This window comes from Gobio gobio (assembly GCF_949357685.1).
Source record: "Gobio gobio genome assembly, chromosome: 10".
NCBI lineage: Eukaryota > Metazoa > Chordata > Actinopteri > Cypriniformes > Gobionidae > Gobio > Gobio gobio.
In genome coordinates, this window is record NC_137116.1 from 32024123 (window position 1) to 32045348 (window position 21226).

At 37.7% G+C, this 21226-nt stretch overlaps 1 protein-coding gene across 1 annotated transcript in view; it reads right to left on the bottom strand.

Annotated features, from left to right (window-relative positions):
* Positions 1 to 21226, bottom strand: part of rimbp2b (RIMS binding protein 2b) — a 55511-nt gene continuing 34285 nt past the window's right edge. The window contains exons 13-26 of the mRNA XM_079826624.1: positions 19220 to 19837; positions 18045 to 18194; positions 17133 to 17288; positions 14265 to 15026; positions 12563 to 12677; positions 11944 to 12069; positions 9199 to 9365; positions 7124 to 7292; positions 6687 to 6749; positions 4101 to 4204; positions 2912 to 2944; positions 1340 to 1411; positions 1019 to 1153; positions 1 to 45 (exon numbers count right to left, since the gene is read on the bottom strand). Coding sequence (XP_079682750.1) covers positions 19 to 45; positions 1019 to 1153; positions 1340 to 1411; positions 2912 to 2944; positions 4101 to 4204; positions 6687 to 6749; positions 7124 to 7292; positions 9199 to 9365; positions 11944 to 12069; positions 12563 to 12677; positions 14265 to 15026; positions 17133 to 17288; positions 18045 to 18194; positions 19220 to 19837 — 2697 coding nt within the window. The 3' untranslated portion in view covers positions 1 to 18. The remainder of the gene's footprint in view (positions 46 to 1018; positions 1154 to 1339; positions 1412 to 2911; positions 2945 to 4100; positions 4205 to 6686; positions 6750 to 7123; positions 7293 to 9198; positions 9366 to 11943; positions 12070 to 12562; positions 12678 to 14264; positions 15027 to 17132; positions 17289 to 18044; positions 18195 to 19219; positions 19838 to 21226) is intronic.

Consider the following 21226-nt stretch of genomic DNA (forward strand, 5'->3'; position numbering starts at 1 on the left):
GTGACAGATACTGAGCCGTTACGGAGTGAAATGAACACTCTTCTTCTGTTTGCCAAGCAAGTGAGGAAAAAAAAAACAATGCCATGATGTAATGCATCTCAATTGTCTTCACAATGAATATGAGAGAAAAGAAAAATCACCAAACTTTCAGTACAGAAAAACCTTGATGGGTCCTGATGATTGAGCAGAACATCCATCAGCAATTATATTTTCTTTTTTTCTCTCTTTTTTTTTTTACAGTCCATTGTACAATATCTACATCTACAGATAAAATCATTCTTGAGACCTCTCTCTACTTGCAACATGTGTTTTGTGTCTCTCTGTAAGTTGATAGTCTTATATATCAGCAATATACAAAAACAATTCTTCTGGAAACATATACAAAAGGATTTAAGGTTGTTGTTGTTGTTTTTTTTAAACTGGTCTCAATCCATTAAAGCACCTAAAAAGTTTCACGGTGGCATTCTGAAAGAAAAAGCATGCAGTTCTACAGTTCTACATGGTTTCAGTTCTCTGTACATCAAAACTATCTCCTCTATTATAAATTGATTTCACGTTTAACCACAGTTACATTCATAAAGCATCAATTGCAATGCTTCACTTGTGAATTATGTCAAAAATAATAAAGAGTCTTTTAGTGCTTCTTTTTCCATAAAGAATAACAATAAACAACTAATAATCTGGCACGTATCTTTGCGTGAATTCTTTTTTTCAAACAATGCTGTATGAATATGCCATTTCATTAACAGTTCACATTTCTCCTCGAAAGCTTCCGCAGAGCATCTGACATAAAAATAAAGGTTCCTCAGTCTTGTATTTAACGGTATGTCTCTGTGTTTAGTAAGCTGTCTTCGTTTCTCTTTTGTTTTCTGTTTTCCTTCAATGATCCATCAAAAAAGCAACCGGCTGTCACACAACACAAACACAGACGGAGAAGAGGAAAAAAACAGCGGAGCAGGAAGGAGATTAAAAAAAAGAGCGAATGGATGACAGAGGGCTAGTGTGAAACAGGATGTACCCTTTTGTTCTTTGTCCGGGACGGGTGGTCCTGGGGGTGACGGCTCGGGGTGTTGGTGAGGTAAACCTCCACGTCATCAGGCACTTCTTCAAGAAAGTTGGAGGGGACCAGACCCTTGTGTCCATTGAGCTCCCCCTGAATGGAAAACAGAGGATATCACGCACCTATGGCTAAATCCCAGTGACGCAGCCCTCCTGTGTGCAAGGCTGAAAGTAGGAATAACCTCCAACATCAACGATCGTCATTAGGGGCTTTTTAAATGCTGGCCACTGAGGAAAACGCATTTACAGAGTAGTATAGTGTTTGGTGTGATCTACTCACATAATAAAAGCCATCCTCATCGATCTCTCCAAACACTGTGATCACATCACCTGCACAAAACGTCAGTTCAGCCTGAAGAACAGAAAGAGCAAAAGATGTTAGATTTCAGTCATCATTCATAACAGAGCTTATCCATCCATCCATCTATTTGAAATCTAATGAAAACAAAATCTAATATTTCTATCTATCTATCTATCTATCTATCTATCTATCTATCTATCTATCTATCTATCTATCTATCTATCTATCTATCTATCTATCTATCTATCTATCTATCTATCTATCTATCTATCTATCTATCTATCTATCTATCTATCTTCCATCCATCCATCCATCCATCCGAAATCTAATGAAAACAAAATCTAATATTTCTATCTATCTATCTATCTATCTATCTATCTATCTATCTATCTATCTATCTATCTATCTATCTATCTATCTATCTATCTATCTATCTATCTATCTATCTATCTATCTATCTATCTATCTATCTATCTATCTATCTATCTATCTATCTATCTATCTATCTATCTATCTATCTTCCATCCATCCATCCATCTGAAATCTAATGAAAACAAAATCTAATATTTCTATCTATCTATCTATCTATCTATCTATCTATCTATCTATCTATCTATCTATCTATCTATCTATCTATCTATCTATCTATCTATCTATCTATCTATCTATCTATCTATCTATCTATCTATCTATCTATCTATCTATCTATCTATCTATCTATCTATCTATCTATCTATCTATCTATCTATCTATCTACCTACCTACCTACCTACCTACCTACCTACCTACCTACCTACCTACCTACCTACCTACCTACCTACCTACCTACCTACCTACCTACCTACCTACCTACCTACCTATCTGTCTGTCTCAAATCTAATGAAAATGAAAATGAAAATGAAATCTAATATTTTATAGCAACATTCTTTAGTTTAGGTCCAAAACAACATCCCCCAAACTAATGAAATGCAAACACAGATCAACCAACACTGGGCAAGGCAGGTCCTCTCGGTCAGACTGGGAGCTGTGTTCACAAAACCACAGTGATTGTGTAACCCTTTACCTCCAGTCCAACAACAGCAAAAACCACACATAGAGGTCTCAGTGTCACAAATAACCATTCCATATTCCTTTCATAGGAACTCACTCACAGCAGATGAAATTCTATGACAGCCTGTCACAAAGCCTTCATAAACGCATTATAATGATTCATAATATGCAATAAATGCATGCATACACATTGGAATTCATTTAAATGCATATTTTGTTGACTAAAGCATGGCACTAATACTACCATCATGAAATACAAAGCGTCCAGTTACGCTTATTCCTAAGAGAATCATTAATCAAGCATATTATGAAGGCTTTAACACATTCAGTACACAATGCAAATGTATTGTGCATGCATTATGATGTTTGGACCCCGAAAGTGAGATGTCCACAAACAGTACATGTGCTGATGCAGTGCAGTGAGCTCCCTCAGCAGGAAATAAGAGTGTCATTTGGCACAGGCCCAGTGAGTGTAGACTCACTAATTCCTTCCACACTCACCTCCTCACTCTGCAAGCTGCCCCCATAGCGGGCCTGTGCGCCAGCGGCAATGCAAAGGTGACAGTAAGTGACAATGGGGTGTAAAAGACTTAAAAATACTACTACTCATAATAATGATAATATAGAATTGTTAGCAGATATAATATTGTTTGTTCTCTGAGATTTTCTTTAAATTGAACTTGAACTGAACTGGACAAAATCGATGGGTGTTACTACTGATGACACATTTTACCCAATTATGTGCTTTTAAATGTATTGTTTTTAACACTATTTCTTGCAACACTGTACTTGTATAAAGTAAAATTACATTTTAAAATCAACACAAGTAAATATGTAAAACAAAAAAGCACAGCATGATTTTATGAATGACAGCAGACCTGTTTGTCAGGATGGCAACATGAATCGCCCAATTTGATGTTATTCTATTTGGATAAATTCGGAAGTGCATATTACCCACTGAATGAAGTTTCATTCATGTTAAAATTTCTACTTTCCAAGCCAAAACAGCTACATTGGCTCAAGCAATAGCAATAGGTGGGACTATTTGTTTTCCAACCAATGGTAGACCAGTGTTTTTATTGTTAACTAAATATATTAAAATGTTTAACTTTTAACTAAACTAAACTTTTAAACTTATTTAATTATTATTAAGTATAATTTAATTATTAAAATTGCTAAAACTGAAATAAAAAATAAAAGCTAAATAGAAATATTAGAAAACTAATAAAAATGACAGAAGCACACAAAAAAATAATAAAGCTTAAACTAACAATTACTAAAACTTAAGCTAAATGAAAACTGAAAACATAAAAATAAAAGCAAATGTAAAATAAATACTATAATAGTATATAAAAATGCTAAAATAACACTGTGGCAGATAGGGGCAATGATTGGAAAACCAAGTCATAAAATGGCATGATAGTTAAAAAAAGAAAAAAAAAGAAAACGTTTTGGGTGAACTATCTTTAAACAGAACTAAATATTTAGAGCTGCCATGTGCCATCTGAATGAACAGTAACATAAAAAATACAAACCACATTGTAGCCGCAAAAGCAAAGACAATAGGCCGAAAATGAATTTGGTGGCTATTACAGAGGCAGACATCCAGGCAATCCAGCGTAAAATCAAAAGCTTATGGGATGAGACCATAAGTGCAAGAAAGCCCAGACAAAAGGGCCTCATTTTGTACCTCCACATCCACGTTAGGAGAACTCTCTCTGGGATCATAGTCATATAGGGCCACCATCCTCCGCGTCGACACCGGGTGCTGCCTTCCACTCCTTTTGTTCCTCTCTGAGAAAAAATATGCAAGAATAGATGGATAAAACAAATAAATAAGTTATGGCGAGAGAGAGAGAAAGAAAGCAAAACAAATAAACATAAAAAGCAAAGTACTATTTGATATGTAAAATGAATCACAAATAACTATATAAAAAAAGGAAAGCATGATTTATGAATGACAGCAAGCCTGGTTGTCATGATGACAACAAGAATTTTATGTTATTCATCTAATTTAATGGTCTCTTATGGAAAAATTGAGAATTGTTAAAGCTAGGGTAGGCAATTTTGGTTTAAAAAGCGCTTTACATATTGGTGGGAATCTCCTCAACCACCACCAAAATGTGCAGCATCCACCTCGATGATGCGACGACAGACATATTGCGCCAGAACGCCCACCACACACCAGCTGATTGGTGGAGGGGAGACAGTGATGAAGCCAATTGTATATATATATATATCGGGATGATTAGGAGGCCATGATGGACAGGGGCCAATGGGCAAATTTGGCCTACTCCTTATGGAAGGACATCCTGGGATTTTTTTAATGACCACAGAGAGTCAGGACCTCGGTTTAACGTCTCATCCGAAGGACAGTGCTTGTTACAGTATTGTGTCCCCATCACTATACTGGGGTGTTAGGACCCACACAGACCACAGGGTGAGCACCCCCTGCTGGCCTCACTAACACCTCTACACCCCTCATGTCAAGCACATAACATTACAATAATAATGAAATGTAAACAACTTAAAACGCTGACTTGTACCACCTGACTGCTTCATTTCAGCATTGATAAGTGTTGACATAGAAACCTCAGAGTAGAACGTCACAGGTTGCCATCTTTTATTTATGGTAGTTACAGCATATACTCGTTGTTGGACGAACATTTTTGGTCCTGAGACTTCTAAAGACGATATATGTACATTTTTAAATATTATTGATCGCTATCAGGATGTGAAGCAAGTTTCAACCAGAATTAAAGCTGCAAGCAGGTGGTGCTTTGACTGCAACTGAATATTGGCATGTGGATGTCTTCAGGCCAGGACATCAAACATGTGAAGTTTGGGGCAGATCGGACATTGTATGCCTGACTTACAATAGCTTCCAGTGTCATCGTGAAACATCGAACTTTGTCAGGCAGCCACGGACACGCCCTTCAGCGAAAACTCAAGATCTTCGCAATTTAACATCGCAAAGTCGCATACTTCGCCTCGCTCCTACGAGTACACACCCCCACCAGAAGCCTTTGCTCGGCGAAGGAGAGACGATGAGATGCATGAAATCCTGACCAAATATGATGTTGATCAGATAAAATCTCTAGGAGTTTGTTAAAGTACTCCTGGAAATGGCAAAAACTGCTAAAATTTTGCAAAGAAAATTGAAAATATCTGACTTCCTGTTGGTTTTCAATTTCGTACAAGGAGACTTTTTTGTAGGTATTGGGCTCTTACATGTGTCTGCCGGATTTCATACTTGTATGTGAAAAATGTTGTAGGTGGCACTATCGAGCCATTTTGCCACACCTAATTCTGAAACCCATATCAGAGCATGTTTTCGAGCATGTTTAGGCCCTCAAAAATGCGATTCATTTCGGAGAAGAATAATAATAGACAGAGCAATTCCAATAGGGTCCTCACACCATCAGTGCTCGGGTGTTTATGGAAAATATTGCCTACCCAAGCTTTCTAAAAAGATTTCTAAAGATTATTTGACTGATTTTTAGAAAAAAATATATATTTTACAAATTCTACAAAATGACACATGCAGCACTTTTTTCTTGAATGGCTCAAAATAAACACACAAGTCATGATATGAAAAAATGAAAAAAGGCACATTTAGTAATAAATTCAAAGTTGCATATTACCAACTTTCAAGGTGAAGTGTCATTTATTTTATGTTAAAAAGATTTCTACTGTTCCAGCCACTGGACTCAACCATTGGCATGAGTTTTGATAGTTGGACTGTTTTTTCGGACAATACAATTATTATAATTTTTTTTACAAATTCTACAAAATGACACATGCAGCACTTTTTCCACGAATGCCGCAAAATAAACACTCAAGTCATGATATGTATAATAGAAGGCACATTTAGTAGTAAGTAGGCAATTTTGTGACAATGTCCACTATTCTGATCTGTGGGGTCCAAATGTCTAAGTCTATATTGAACATTTCACATTTAAAATGGACAAAGTAAATGAGTGACATTGATCACGTGAACTCCTTTGTATAAACGGTCAGATGTTCCAGTTTCAATTAAAGCACAAAATGCTCTAAAATACAAATAGCAGTTGCAGACTTTTGGACCCCACTGTTCAATCTGCATTATTCCCTGTATGAGGTGTCAATGGAAACAGAAGAATAAGTCATGCTCACATTTAAGTGACATTCAAGGGATGAAGGGAAACTTGGAGGTGAGCTGAGAAAAGGCACTTAAGTGAAAAAGAAAACAAGGTTTGAGTGAGAAAACTGATGAAGAAAAGATGGGGGCACAAACCTCTCTTGGATTTCCGGGACCTGCGATTAATTGAACGGCCATCTTTGAACCTATTACAGTTCACTTGAGAAAAAAAAGAGAGGAAAGCAAGAAAGAAATGGAAGAGAGAGAGGAAAGGATGAAGGCAAGGAAGGCACAGGATTTGAAGGAAAAATCTGCCTTTGACATTCTGCTATATGACTTCTTTTGTTTTCCGCAGATGAAAGAAAGTCATATGGGTTTAGAACGACATGAGTGATGACAGAATATAAATTGTTTGGTGAACTACCCCTTTAAGGGTTCTAAAATGAAGGATCGGTATAGGATTGGCAGACTAGCAACATGTTAATCTAATGTAAAACAAATCAGAACAGAGGTAAAGAAAGAGAAAAGGCAGAAAATGAAGTACAGAGGGTAAGATGGGCAGGGGGCAGTACAAACTACCTGTTAGCTCATACCTATTTTCTCAATGGGCGTGTTGAGAGGAAGAAACCCCTGTTTGAGCAGCTGGTCCATCATTTCATCATCATCCGTCTGGATCTCTGAGACCATGTTACAGGGGATGAGCCCCCTGCGGCCACAGACCTCTGCTCTATAGAATCCATCTGTGTCCTTCTCTCCAAACACCTGGACAACACAGCAGGGCCATAATTAAACTCATTTCGTTGCATTTTTAATTACACTCTCTCTAATGTCCTCTACTCAATTTGGTACGGTAGCACTACTTCTAATGTTTTCTATCTTGGATTATTCACTTATGCTTCTATAATTTTAATTTGCATAAAAGTGTCTGCTAATTAAATAAATGTAAATGGCCACTGAATTCAGAAGATAAAAATAAGTACATTGGAATAGCAAGACAGCGATGGACTGACTTTCACTGGAATAGAACAGACCTTACAACTAGCAATGCACAAAGTATTATTTATACAAAATAAATAATTATAAAGCCATATACATATGTATAGATTATACATATGCATTATACTGATTATATACTGTATATCTGTATAAATTATATACTTATTATATACTTTTATTGAAAAATTATTTGTAATATATGCAATTATATTGGTACATAAATGCATAAGCATAATGATAAATGATGGTCATCAGTCAAAATTCCTAAATATAATTAGAATATAAGAGATTGTAAATATAAAATTAGCTATGCACAGTTAAATAAATATAAATAATGATTAAGACATATACATATTTATACATATAAAAATAAAAAACCCAATATTGATATATACCCATTATATATTGTTACATTCATATTGAATATATATATATATATATATATATATATATATATATATATATATATATATATATATATATATATATATATATATATATAATTTATAATCTAATTATCAGTATTTTTAATACAGCAATTATATTAGTACAAAAACATAAATATTGTTGTCAATTATTGGCATCAGTCAAACATTTTTGTACTGATGCATCCCAGAATAGAAAAGAATACAAATTAGAAAAGAATGAATAATATATCCACTGATCAGGGAAAACATTATGACCTAATATTGTTTATTTTTCCTGCCAAAATGTGTGCTGTGGCATCTGGCACCAAGATGTTAGCAGCAGATCCTTTAAGTCCTGTAAGTTGCGAGGTGGGGCCTCCATGGATCGGACTTGTTTTTTCAGCACATACCACAGATGCTCGATTGGATTGAGATCTGGGAATATTTGGAGGCCAAGTCAACACCTCAAACTCGTTTTTGTGCTCCACAAACCATTCCTGAACCATTTTTGCTTTGTGGCAGTGCGCATTATCCTGCTGAAAGAGGCCACAGGTAGGTGGTACGTGTTACATCGACATGGATGGCAGGACCCAAGGTTTCCCAGCAGAACATTGCCCAAAGCATCACACTGCCTCCGCCGGCTTGCCTTCTTCCCTTAGTGTATCCTAAGTGCCATGTGTTCCCCAGGTAAGTGATTCATCAGACCAGGCTTCCATTGCTTTCAGTGGTGGACAGGGGTCAGCATGGTTCACCACTGTTCCTTCCTTGGACCACTTTTGATAGATACTGACCACTGCAGGCCGGGAACACCCCACAAGAGCTGCAGTTTTGGAGATGCACTGACCCAGCCGTTTAGCCATCAAAATTTGGCCCTTGTTAAACTCGCTCAAATCCTTACACTTGCCCATTTTTCCTGCTTCTAAGGCACCAACTTTGAAAACAAAATGTTCAATTGCTGCCTAATATATCCCACCCACTAACAGGTGCCGTGATAAAGAGATAATCCGATTTATTCACTTCACCTGTCATAATGTTATGCCTGATCGGTGTATATAGTTACAGTATGAAAATACAATTTATAAATAAATATATACTACAACGACTTTTACTACTACTAATAATAATTAGCATTTCTGCATAGGTGCATCCCTAAACAAAAAAAAGAAAACAAAGAAAAAGAAAAGTCTTAAAAAGTGGAAACAAAACATGCTGTGGAATTAAATGGCAGTTGAGAATTGCTTGACATCATTCAATTCAGATTAAACCTTTATGATCTGGCCCTCCTTGAAGGGAAGTTCCTCTACAGCAGCATCAGGGTTGGGAGACATTGACAGTGGGTCATAGTCAAACATGGCCACAAATATTCGGGAGTCCTCTGGCTCCGACTCCTCATAGTAGTCCGGAGACCGCCGCTCCCGTCCTCCATAACCATCTGAAACACAGAAGAGGGCAAGCTTCTGCTACACACAGAAATCAAAGGACAGCTAAAGCCCAGAAAAGACCGTAACACGTTTAGCCTAATCTAATTTCTTCAGAAGCATCAGTCCACAATCACATCTGTGACAGCTAAACAATGTTAAGACAATTATACAAAGCTAATACATGACTATATGATATACGATTTCTTCTTAAAAAAGAGGCAAAAACCACATAGTAACATAATAAACACATGCTAATCACACCTGATACAAACGCATGTTCCCTATATAGTAAAATGATCTGCCGCACAGCACACAAGTGGGGTAATATACGAGCATATTGAGAACAGAAGTAAGAACACGTTTGAAATGGCCATGCATGTTAAAAGAACAAGGGAAAGATAAAAACATTGCTGTTTTACTGTAAAAAAACATACAGAACTTTCCTGGACAGACATGCAGCAACTCACTCGTAGTACTTCACTGGAATGATCCACTACCAATCAAAATCATTCAGAATTAGGTATCGCAAAACACCTTTCTGTTATCTTGAACCAATGGCTGTTAGGATAGTAGTAAAGAGTAGACCATGCCAGCTAATTAGAAGTGTATATGGAGCTGACAGAAGTGAATCATGCACCCAGTTACTGATAGGAATATGCAGAACATTCACAAGCAGCATTTAAAACCACAGTTATCATAGACCTCTATGAAAGCTTTCACAGGGGTGAAGACATCTCTGCTCTTATGGTTTGCAGTCACACAACATCAAACAGTAGAAAGACACCCATGCAAATGAAACAATCGAGGATCTCAAAGGAAAACTTTTTAAAGCTCAGTAAAAGATGGACGATGAGGAAAAAGAGGAGGAGAAGAGGGGTTCACAAACATGGTCTGGTGTTTTAGACCACAAAATAAGCACAAGGAAAGGAGGATCACCCTTAAACAGATCAAAACCTAACCCTAATTATGTCTAACTAAAAATAAGGAAATATTAACATGGGGGACAATAAAGGTAAAATAAATGTAGAAATTGCCTCTTGATTAAAACCTAAGTTAACATATAAAGATAAATGATTATAAAAATAGCTCAATAAATATGCTCATCCATACTGTCTTCCAAATGTTAATGAGAGGTTCTCACGTGTCTATCCTCCAAGGCAGTTTCTGTTCTTTTTAAGATCAGCAATACAAGTGAAACTCTAGGAACCGCATTTGAGATGTAAGTTATTATATACTGTATGTTTACATTCCATGCTAAAAGAAATGTGAAGCTTCTATTTGTGTCTAAATTCTGTAAATGTGTGTTGTTTGAGCTGTACAGCTGTCCCAATTTTCTTTTAGAGCTGGGACTACCGCTGAAGAATAATCTTCTATGTAGTTATAAACAGTACTTTATGAAAGCTACCTGTTTTTGTCCCTTTCTGGTATTCATTTGTGAATTTTGTGAGAAAGTTTAAGGTTTAAGGGCTTAGCTTGGACATGACAGGAGTTGAAAGATTGGATATGACTTTATTTAGACAAGGTTTGTAAAGTGATACCACCACACTAGTCTCATGTTAACGTACATTATGTTTGATTCTTGTGACTTTACTTCTGAGAAAATGTGTTCTTTACCATTTATTCTAGTGGACTTTTTTGGGTCAAAATGTTTGTCTGTGGTCACAGAAGCAGTCAATAGAGTTTAACTTGTATTAGGTTAAGAAACAATCCTTTAAAGACCCCATGAAATCACTCGAAAAAATCCAGTATGCTTTGCTGTATTGATGTTTTTTCCTATTGAAACAGGAAGTTTGGGCAAGACAAATATTTGTGTGGTGGAAAATGAGCTTACTAAATTTATATTATATATTTAAACATTTACAAAGCTAGAAAAACACTGCTGCTGCCACAAAACATCTGACTATATTAATGATCATTAATTACCCATTTATATAGGTTCACAAAGCTTATAAGAAAACACGCAAGTTTAGCAAAAGCTTTATATATTCTAAAGCTATGTAGGCCTATTTATTTATATTTATTTTAAATTTATATTTAATTAAAACTTGAATATTAATTGTCAAAAATATAATTACTTATGTGTAATGCATTAAGGATATAATATATATAATATACTATGGGCCAGTTTACCAGCAGCTTGCGCTAGCACAAACCCTCCTTTGGCGTTAAAAAACTACTGTCAGGATTTACTAAATACACGCATTGAAAAATTTGTGTTGAAAAGGCGTGGACAGGGTTAATTTTTGTGGCTGACCTTATTGCATATGCATTTTTCCCTTTCAGACGCTAAATTTGTGGATTATTTAAATGATTTACTTTGAAGTGATTTACTAAGGTTTGCACTCGTCAATTTACTGCACAAAAAAGCACGTCTTAAACCAGACGCTAACTGGTAGATTGCGTTGGTCATTATGGAAATGATTCGGCCACTCGAAGCTAACAGACAAAGACTAAAAGCCACACAACTCTCACTTTGATTTCATGGGGTCGTTAAACAAGATACTCTTGTAATAATCTGATACATCAGGTCAAATTGTTCTGGTACGTTTGGTTAGATTTTCTTTTTCATGGAGGAGCCACGCCACATACCATATCGGTGCTCAGTTCGCTGTGGGGGCCATTTCCTGCGGTGGGCTACATTGGTATAGTAAACATCGTCCTTGATAGGTGAGAGGTTCCCCTCACTCCCCTCACTGTTATTCTCCACGGTGATCTCTAAGGAAACACCAATCAGAGCATTACAGCCACACCCCCTCTACTCAGCCCGTGAGTTGTGGATTATGATGTTTTTAAGGCTCTCTAGATGTGTTTTAGGATCAGAAATGCCATTCTAATGCATTAGATTCGAAATGACATACTGATTTTAAAACAGTATTGAAAGCCATTGGGACTTGAGTTGCTCCAGAGTAAAACAGCAATGTTCATGATGATGATGCTTTTCTTGGTGATAGTGTGTGTGCCACATAAGGAGTACCATATAAAGAATAAAGCCATTAAATAGCTCTCCCTCCTTTTATCATTTGTGAATCTGAAACAGGATGAATGGCAGAGGCCAAGCAAAAGTGACAGGGTACATCTAGGGACTCCCAGGGCCTATATAACTCTCATCATGACATACTGTAAGGAAAACAGAGGAACACACAATAGGAGTCTCTATGAAAGACACTAAAGGAAGGGAGGGAGAGTCCAAACATATGACCTCACTAACCAATGGAAGGGACTGTCATTGGTCTTCTCTGAGCGGGTGGACAGCCATGACTCGTCCTACGGCCGGAATGGTCCAGTCGATCCGAGCGTCCCGTTGAGGGAGAGCTCCCTAAAATCTTCAAAAGCAAATATTAAAATGTTAATCAAAGCCTGTGGTGCCTTAAAAATAGATATCCTATTTAAAAAAAAAGATTCCCATCACCCCCAAAATGGAAAAAAAAAACTGATTTCTTAAGAGAACGAGATTCTAGTCCCAAGTGAAATCAAAACAAGGAGGATGAACCCGCCAAAACATTTAACATAAACAATTGAAACAAACTCTGACAACAACATGAGCAGGGTTTTGGCAGAAATCAGATGCTTAGCTAAAGACCATTTTGGTTTTTGTTCTGCACCTTTTTCGTTATTATATGGGAGAGTTTTTAATGTAGTTTGTGTGATATGAGCTTTTTAAATAATGTGATTCTACATTGCGGTCTGTCTACACTCTTAATGTTTTAAGTACATACAAGTGTAAATAAAACTATTCCTAGGTGCTGCAAATCTGTATATGGATAGTAGTCAGGACCTTAACCACCACAGACATCCAGGGAGACATTTCCCCCAAATATTCAGAATAATGGTTGATTTTCTAATCACTGATTCTTGAATTTTTCATTTGGTCCCCCTCAATATTTAGTAATATTAGGCCAGTAGTGCAAAAACCTTGGTGTATGATCAGGTATTAGTAGCAAACAACCATGGGAGGCAAAACACACCAAAAAAAAGATGTATCTGTGCTGCTCAATTCAGAGAAATGCGGATGAGATATCTGTTTGAGCCAATGCACGGTGAGGCACAACTAAATGGATTGTGACACGAGTCTAACTTGATTGAAGTTAGCGTGGTGCAAGTCAGTTTTAACTGTGCAGCACAATTCTGATTGGTTAGCTCTTCATGGTTGAAACTCATACCATTTGTATGTGTACCACACTGTTTATTGGCTGTTGAATGTGCAGATTTATACTTATTTTGGTGTATCCGGCTTCCTATAAACTCCAAACCAGTGTTTCTCAACCCTGTTTCTGGAGGCACCCCAACACAACATTTTTTTAGCTCTTCCTAATCAAACACACATGAATCAACTCATCAGCTCATTATTAGAGATTCCAAGACCTCAAATGAATGGGTCAGATAAGGGAGACATCCAAAATGTGTACTGATGGGGAGCCTCCAGGGACAGGGTTGGGAAACACTGCTTTAAACTGCTTCAAAGTTGGACTCTAAATTATAAGTTGGAGGACTGTGGAAACTGTCATTTGATTTGTGACTCTTCTTACAACAGAAACAAGAAACACTCAGAAATGGCCTTTAGGTAATCAAAACAAACCTACACATCCAAAAAATCTCACTCGACACTCTAGGAATCAAACAAAGTCACATGAGATCTAAAACAAATCAAGAAAGTCAAGAAAGATCTTACAAGCAAAAATCCCCCCAAAACAATAGCAATATCAAAAGGTGAAATCAAACAATGACATAAAGTTAAGCAACATCTAGCAAAATAGACCAAACAAAAAAGTGACCAAACCAAATGAACCAATGACAGACTGGTGGAACACCATGAACAGAAGAATGGTTTTATTGCTTATCTATGGGAACACAAAGCAGTTGGTAGATGAGAAGAGGGCGGAAGGGTGAGAGGAGGGGTAGGAGACACACACCAGGGGTTCATCCATTGCCCTGTTGAGTCTGGCCACAGAGTAGGCCCTAATGTCCCTGTGATAGGTCCTGCCAACCTCGCTCAGCCTGCCCTCGCTCCGGAACCTGCGTTGGGGATGGTGATGGTGCGGATGATAGTGGTAATGGTGGTACGACTCCCGCATGCTCCTTGTCTCCGGAATGGCGTCCAGGAAGTCATCCTCCATACTGCACTGGCGGGTCAGTGCCCTTTTCCTGCCGGCAGCCAGAGCACGGCGCTCCACTGGCCCTTCGCTGTGAATCACCCGCATGTTGGGGCCAGAACCCACTCGCAGCGGGCTGCCCCCTGTGTATGAGTGGTAGGCTCCACGGTATCCAAGAGGACCCTCTTCCTCACTCCCGCAGTCTAGTCCACTGTCCGGGCTCTTACTGGTCTGCCTGCTACTGCTGCTGCTCCAGCACTGCGGCCGCTCCTCTATGGAGGTGTAGCGAGGAGAGGAGCGCTGCCTCTGCAGCCTGCGGATGCACTTACTTGGGGAGAGGTGGTTCGGCTGCCGCGAGTCCTGGTGGTATGGCCTTGGGCTCCTGCATGGAGTGCCCGGACGAGCCTCCTCGAAACGCAGCCGCTGGCCCATGACCTCCACCCCAGTGTCAGGATCCTCCTCGGCAACCTCCGGGATGCTGTGGAGGCGCTTGTGGGAGCGCAAGGAGCGCTGTCGTACCACCTCCCGCTGCAAGTCCCAACTGTCTCGTTCCACTGCTAGGTCCTGACGCCTGTAATACGCCTTTTAGAGGCCGGAGAGGGTGATGGACGAGGAAGGAGCCAAAGTTTCAGTTAGATTTGGATGTTTTTCAATTAGTTAAAATCGGGATCGGTTTGGCGGGTTTTGTTTGATGGTGTTAGAACAGGCAGAGAAGATAAAACAGTGTGCAAATAGAGAACAAAATGGGAAAAGAAAGACAAAATAAAGACAGAATTAGTTATCGGAGATCATGGTCGAATGTAGGGCATGCAGTCTCATTCCATGACGGACATGACATGCGACGGAAGGGAATCTGTAGAAGGAAAATGTCAGGAAATGCAAACCATACAGAAAATGAGAACCGGAGAGTAATCACATATGCAGGGTTCATTGAGACAATCCACTAACAAAGCACAGTCCAACAACAACAACAAAAAATGTACAGATGAGAATTCAGAACACATAACATTAGAAATTAATAACAGGCAATTAAAGGATCAAGACTGACAAATCTACGGACTATACATGGAAAAAAAACAACAACAAAAAACGAAATAGAGATTCGTCTTCCAAGCAAAAAGTGAATTGTGTTCAAAAGTAGACCAGTAACCTGGAATGGAAATTAAAAAATATATATATTAATAATAATAAAAAAACTTCTAATGATTTCAAATTGTGTATGAAAATTGTGATTGGTGGTTTAAAATGTCTACATCTTGATACACATAGCAGATATTTTTGCGATTAAGTGGTGAAGGCTATAGCAGCATATTTGAAAAATAAAATAAAATTTGTATTTGAGGTCAACAATGCTGCAAATATATTTTTCTGTATCATACTAAATTGTATGGAGGCAAAACATATCCAAAAAGAAAGAAATATAATCTATAAAAGGTGTTGGCTTTCATACCACAATCCCAATGTCCGCTCAGGTCTCCAAAAAGATAACTCAAAACAAAAATGACAAAAACTGAAATATAATATACCATTTATTGCTTCATATATTCAATACATAGTGTATTTTCTTTTGTAACCCTTTTGCATTATACTTATTTATGTATATATATAGATATATATTTTTGAAAGAAATCTTAATATTAGACATTTTCATGAAGAGACAGATATTCACAAGATAGTAAAATTACACTGAGAAGAGTAAAACTTAACAGAAGTGTAACCATGAGACAAACATAATCAAAAGTGAATAACTGTTTCATTTAAGCATACTTTACTTAAATGAGATTCCCAAAATGCCCTTGGAATGATATGTGCATTTTCACCTGATCAAGCAAAAGCTAATTTGACACTTTAAACAGGTTACATTTATGTAATACTCATACATACAGTACACAAACAAACCCTGTTTTTATTTAATAATAATAATCACAAACACATAAAACCATGGCATTATATTTCAAGAGGTGAACACTTCAGGCAAGGCAAACAAATACACAACGTATATATCCGCACATATGTGATTGTCATATGCAATAAATTGAAGAATCTGCTAGCTAAATAATCCTGTCAATTCCAAGTAACAAGAGCCACTTCTACTATATAGAGTAATCCAGACCTATTCTACTAGATACAAATGCATAGTGATGCAGTACTTAAAACTGAACAACACAGTTTGCAACACCTGGAGCGCGTAAAGCATATCAGATCGTCTACTCATGCATTGTGTGTGCAGCCTCAAGTCAAGCCATTCAGATGTATTGAGCTTTGTATGACTGGACAGGCTTATACAAAGCTGGCTAAATGACTGGATGACGTCGAAGTTCGGTAGTGCAAAGCGACCCGCTTTTAAGACCCAGGAGAGACTGAGGATGGGGTGACCTGTTAAGATCTTGTCGCTCAAGCTTTGTCTACAACATCAGAGGTCTAACAACCCCCCTCATATTCAGGACAAATCTAAGGAGTTACTTTATAACAAAAATATGCGTACCTCTAAAAACCGCCTTAACTACTGCAGTTGGCCTTTCAAACCAATTCTATAAGGTTGAAGGCAACCAGCTAGTACCACCCCATCGGAGGAGCCCTACAGACCATGGCATACTCCATCCCCCTTTGTCTGTCCCAGCCTCTAGACTGCGGCCCTGTGGCCCACGCCCAAGACAGACGGCGGCCGGTAGGGTGTCTGTTCCATACCTTAAGCGTGTTGTGTGAGTTGATGCTGCGGCGGCGGCCTTCTTCCAGCTGCATCTCCGAGTAGAGCTCTTCCTCATCCTCCTCCATGATGTCAGACAGATCAGAGCCCCGACTGCTCTCGGTGTAGTACTCCTCACTCTGGCTGTATTGATGATGCTGGAGGTACAGAGATCAGGAAGAAATCTCACCATGTTTCTGGTCCATAATTTTGTACTTCACTCTTAATTGCTTTTGCAAATCTGTCTCTGTTTTTCTCTATTTGTATAGCTTGGATGTTTTGTTTGATTTGCTTGGATTTATATTTTTATATATTCCCCTCCCTCTTTTTAGACCTATGATTTATTTGTATGTTGCTTCCTTTTCTCTGTTCCTTTGTAAAGCAACTTTGAAGTGTTGACGTGCTATATAAATACAAATTATTATTAGTATTACTACGAGAAAGAAAAGAAAAGAAATAAAGAAAAATAAAGGAAACAAGTAAATAGGCATAAGGTGGCCTCATTTGGGGCACTTGCAAAATTGTATGAATGTGCACCCCATGAATAATGTAGCGCCCCCCATATTTCAACATTTTAAGACATGCAGGTATTAGAATGGCATTTCACCAATGTTAACAGAGAAAAGACAATATAATTCAACATACTTATTAAACATAAATATAATTATAATTCAATATAATATATTGTGACACTTGGAGTGTACATTTTGTAATGATTTGTACAGCATAAATAAACAGAAATGCCCATTTCTTGTGTCAAAAAAGTTAGTACGAGACACATAAACGCACGCAAGGTGTAGTGACAATGCATGACGATACTGTCAGCAGGCCCAAAACTCCCAGAAAACTTTCCTTGTGCAATAACAGAGATGAAGCCCTTTAAAGTTGAGAAGACTGTTGTTTCAAAGACTCACGTTTCTGCCCAGCTCAGAACCTCTGAGAAACTCGTCCACAGAAGCTCCTCTTCGCCTGACATGGGGGGAATCGTACCCGTCCTCTTCCTCATCTGAGTTTAATGACTGTGAAGTGTTACCCTTATCACTGAAGATGTTTCTCCTCTCCACCTGAAACAGATCACAACTATCAAGTCAGGGTTTCACATTGCATGCTTTTCACTCACTTTTGCGACTAAAGTCAAGTCAAGCCACCTTCATTTATATAGCGCTTTTCACAATATAGATTGTTTTAAGCAGCTTTACAGTGATAATAGGAAATTAATGGAAGAGAAGAGAGATTGTTTTGGCTGTACATCAGCTCTAGAAAAAAGTTATTGTCCAGCTAAAGTAAGTTTTTGATTCATTAATTTCCGTTGTAAAAAATCATTAGTTAGTTACTTTTGGGCCACTTACACGACACCATTTTCAACCAAAATAGAAAACTCTCAATGCGTTCCGGCCGCTTATCTGCACGGCAACAGCGCCCGCCGGCTAGAGAACGCAAACCCCGAAACAGGTTTTGAAACAATACCGTTATCATCTTCGTGTAAACGTCAAAAAAAGAGAGCGGTGACGGCATGCACATAAGCATTACGTGTTTAGTCTATAGGCAAGCGTCTGAATACGTATGTGCGCAGGAGCGTAGTTTTTCTTTACAAAATAGAAAGAGATGTGTGCGAATTGTAAAATGTTCTTGGGAGCATGTGTCTGAATAAAAAAGTTCCAGCGGGTCCTCAGTTTTATGAAAATTAAGGAGATTTTAAAACTGAAGAGATGATTTGCTTTGCGCTGCTGCTTCGCTTGATCTGAGGCGGCAATAGCGATCTGTCATGCCACATTAAAGCTCCAAACAGTATTTATTGTTCGAATTTCAAAGTAAAATACACAGAATTTGAAATCTTTGTTTCATATGAAAAGTTACAAAGCTTATTGCGATTTATTGGATGGGAGGCGTGCTGAATTTTGTTTATTCATCAACTGAAAACAGCATAGACTAAAAGATCGATTCTTGGGAGTTAAGAATCGATATTGTGTACGGGGAGGGTGAAGGGTGGGCATGTGAAGGCATGCTGCTTCATAGTATGCTAGCAATCATCTATATTGACATATTGACATCAACTTCCTCATTTACTCAAACAAACTAGTGGACTCACCCTGTTGTTCGGGGCGCTCCTCTGCGCAGCCTGGCGGGCCATAGCACGAGCCACTGTGTTAGGAATGGGCGCTCCCTGAGGTTGAGGCAAGATCCTCTGAGGGGAGGGCGAGCGCCGGCCCTCTATGTGAGGGGGCTCTAGCGTGTGCCCCGAGTGCGAAGGGTGTGGTAGGGGTGACGGGGCCCGGGGATGTGGCTCCCAGGACTGTCCCGGTCGCCTGCTCATCTCTGTCTCTTTGGCATGGGGGTCTCTGGCACTTGGTAGGAGTTTGGGTTTAGACAAGGGGTACAGAGATGGTGAGGGGTGGGTGTGAGGATGTGAGGGTGGGGGATGAGGGTGAGGTGGAGGGACGGAGTGAGGCTGGACGTGCGGTTGTGGATGGGTTGGGGGGTAGGCTTGCGGGTAGGGAGGTGGTTGAGTCTGAGAGTGAGACTGGAGGTGAGGGTGTCCATGGAGCTGAGGCACCAGGAGGCTGTGCGGAATGGCGGCAACGGGAGAGTCTTGCGACTCTCCTTGTGCTGATATTGTCCTCACTACGACCTCCCGCGCTTCCAGACACTGGATACGATTCAGTTCCACCGTAACAAAATCTGCTGTGGGGTACATTATCTCTGCTATCTGAAAACAAACAAACAGAAATGCAGGATAAACAAATGTGCCTTTGCAAAGATGAACAATAAAGAGTGTTTTCTTTTGGTTCAGTTGGGCAGTTATTCAGATTTGTACTTGCCCTGTTATTTTACTTGATATTTTCCCAGGCAAAATAACAAATATTATCAATTTTATTTTCAATATGTGTTAGAAATAAATACATTTTATACTTTTCATTAAAATAAAACATTATAGATAACAATATAAAACATACATAAAACACAAATAATAAACATAATAAATATAAAATAATATATTTTAAAATATATATTATACATTTAAATTTGTATTTGATTTGCACTTGCCCTGTCAGAAATTAGATTGGTAAGATGTTTTAATGTTTTTAAAAGAAGTGCATTTATTTGATCCAAAATACAGCAAAAACAGTAATGAAATATTTTTTACAGTTTAAAATAACTATAGTGTCTATTTGAATATATTTTAAAACACAATTTATTCCTGTGATGAAAAGCTTAATGTTTAGCATCATAATCCTTCAGAAATCACTGTAATTGCTGATTTGCTGCTCAAGAATTTTTTTTGTATTATTATTGTCAGTGTTGAAAACAGTTGTGTACAACTTTTTTCAAGATTCTTTGCTGAATAGAAAGTTAAAAAGAACAGAATTAATCTGAAAAAATATATATATTAAAAATCTTACCAATCTAAAATTTTTAAATGGTCCTGACCTGGATATATTATAAAATAATATATTTTATTTTTAATATGTTAATTTATATACATCTTTTATTTATGTATTATTTATATATTTTATATTTTAATATATATATATATATATATATATATATATATACAAATGTGCAATAAAAGTGTGTAGCAGTAAATTACACAAATACAAATTAATTCTGTGACAGACATAAATTCATAAACACACAAAGAACAGCATATGGTGTTTCGTAACAAAGTAATTCTCACAATTTTGACAAATGTTTTGACAAAAGTCAGCTAGATGCTTAATACATCATAGAAATCCAAATGTTTTCCAGGCACAAAAACATATGTACGGCATAATTCATGAATGTAAAACAAGCTGCATAGTGACATTTCTGTCAACGGACCCGGAACTTCATCAAACTGGTCTTGGACCATCAAGACATTCTTATTGGTGAGACCTGCTTTATTTAAACTCACTGGTACATGAAAAATATCCCAGAAATACATATATAATGTATACAAATACATTGATAATTATGTATTTAATATAGACCTGCTTTATTTAAACTCACTGGTACATGCAAAATATCCCAGAAATACATGTATAATGTATACAAATACATTGATAATTATGTATTTAATATACATCAAATATACAGTTTTTTGTCTCACACAAAAAGG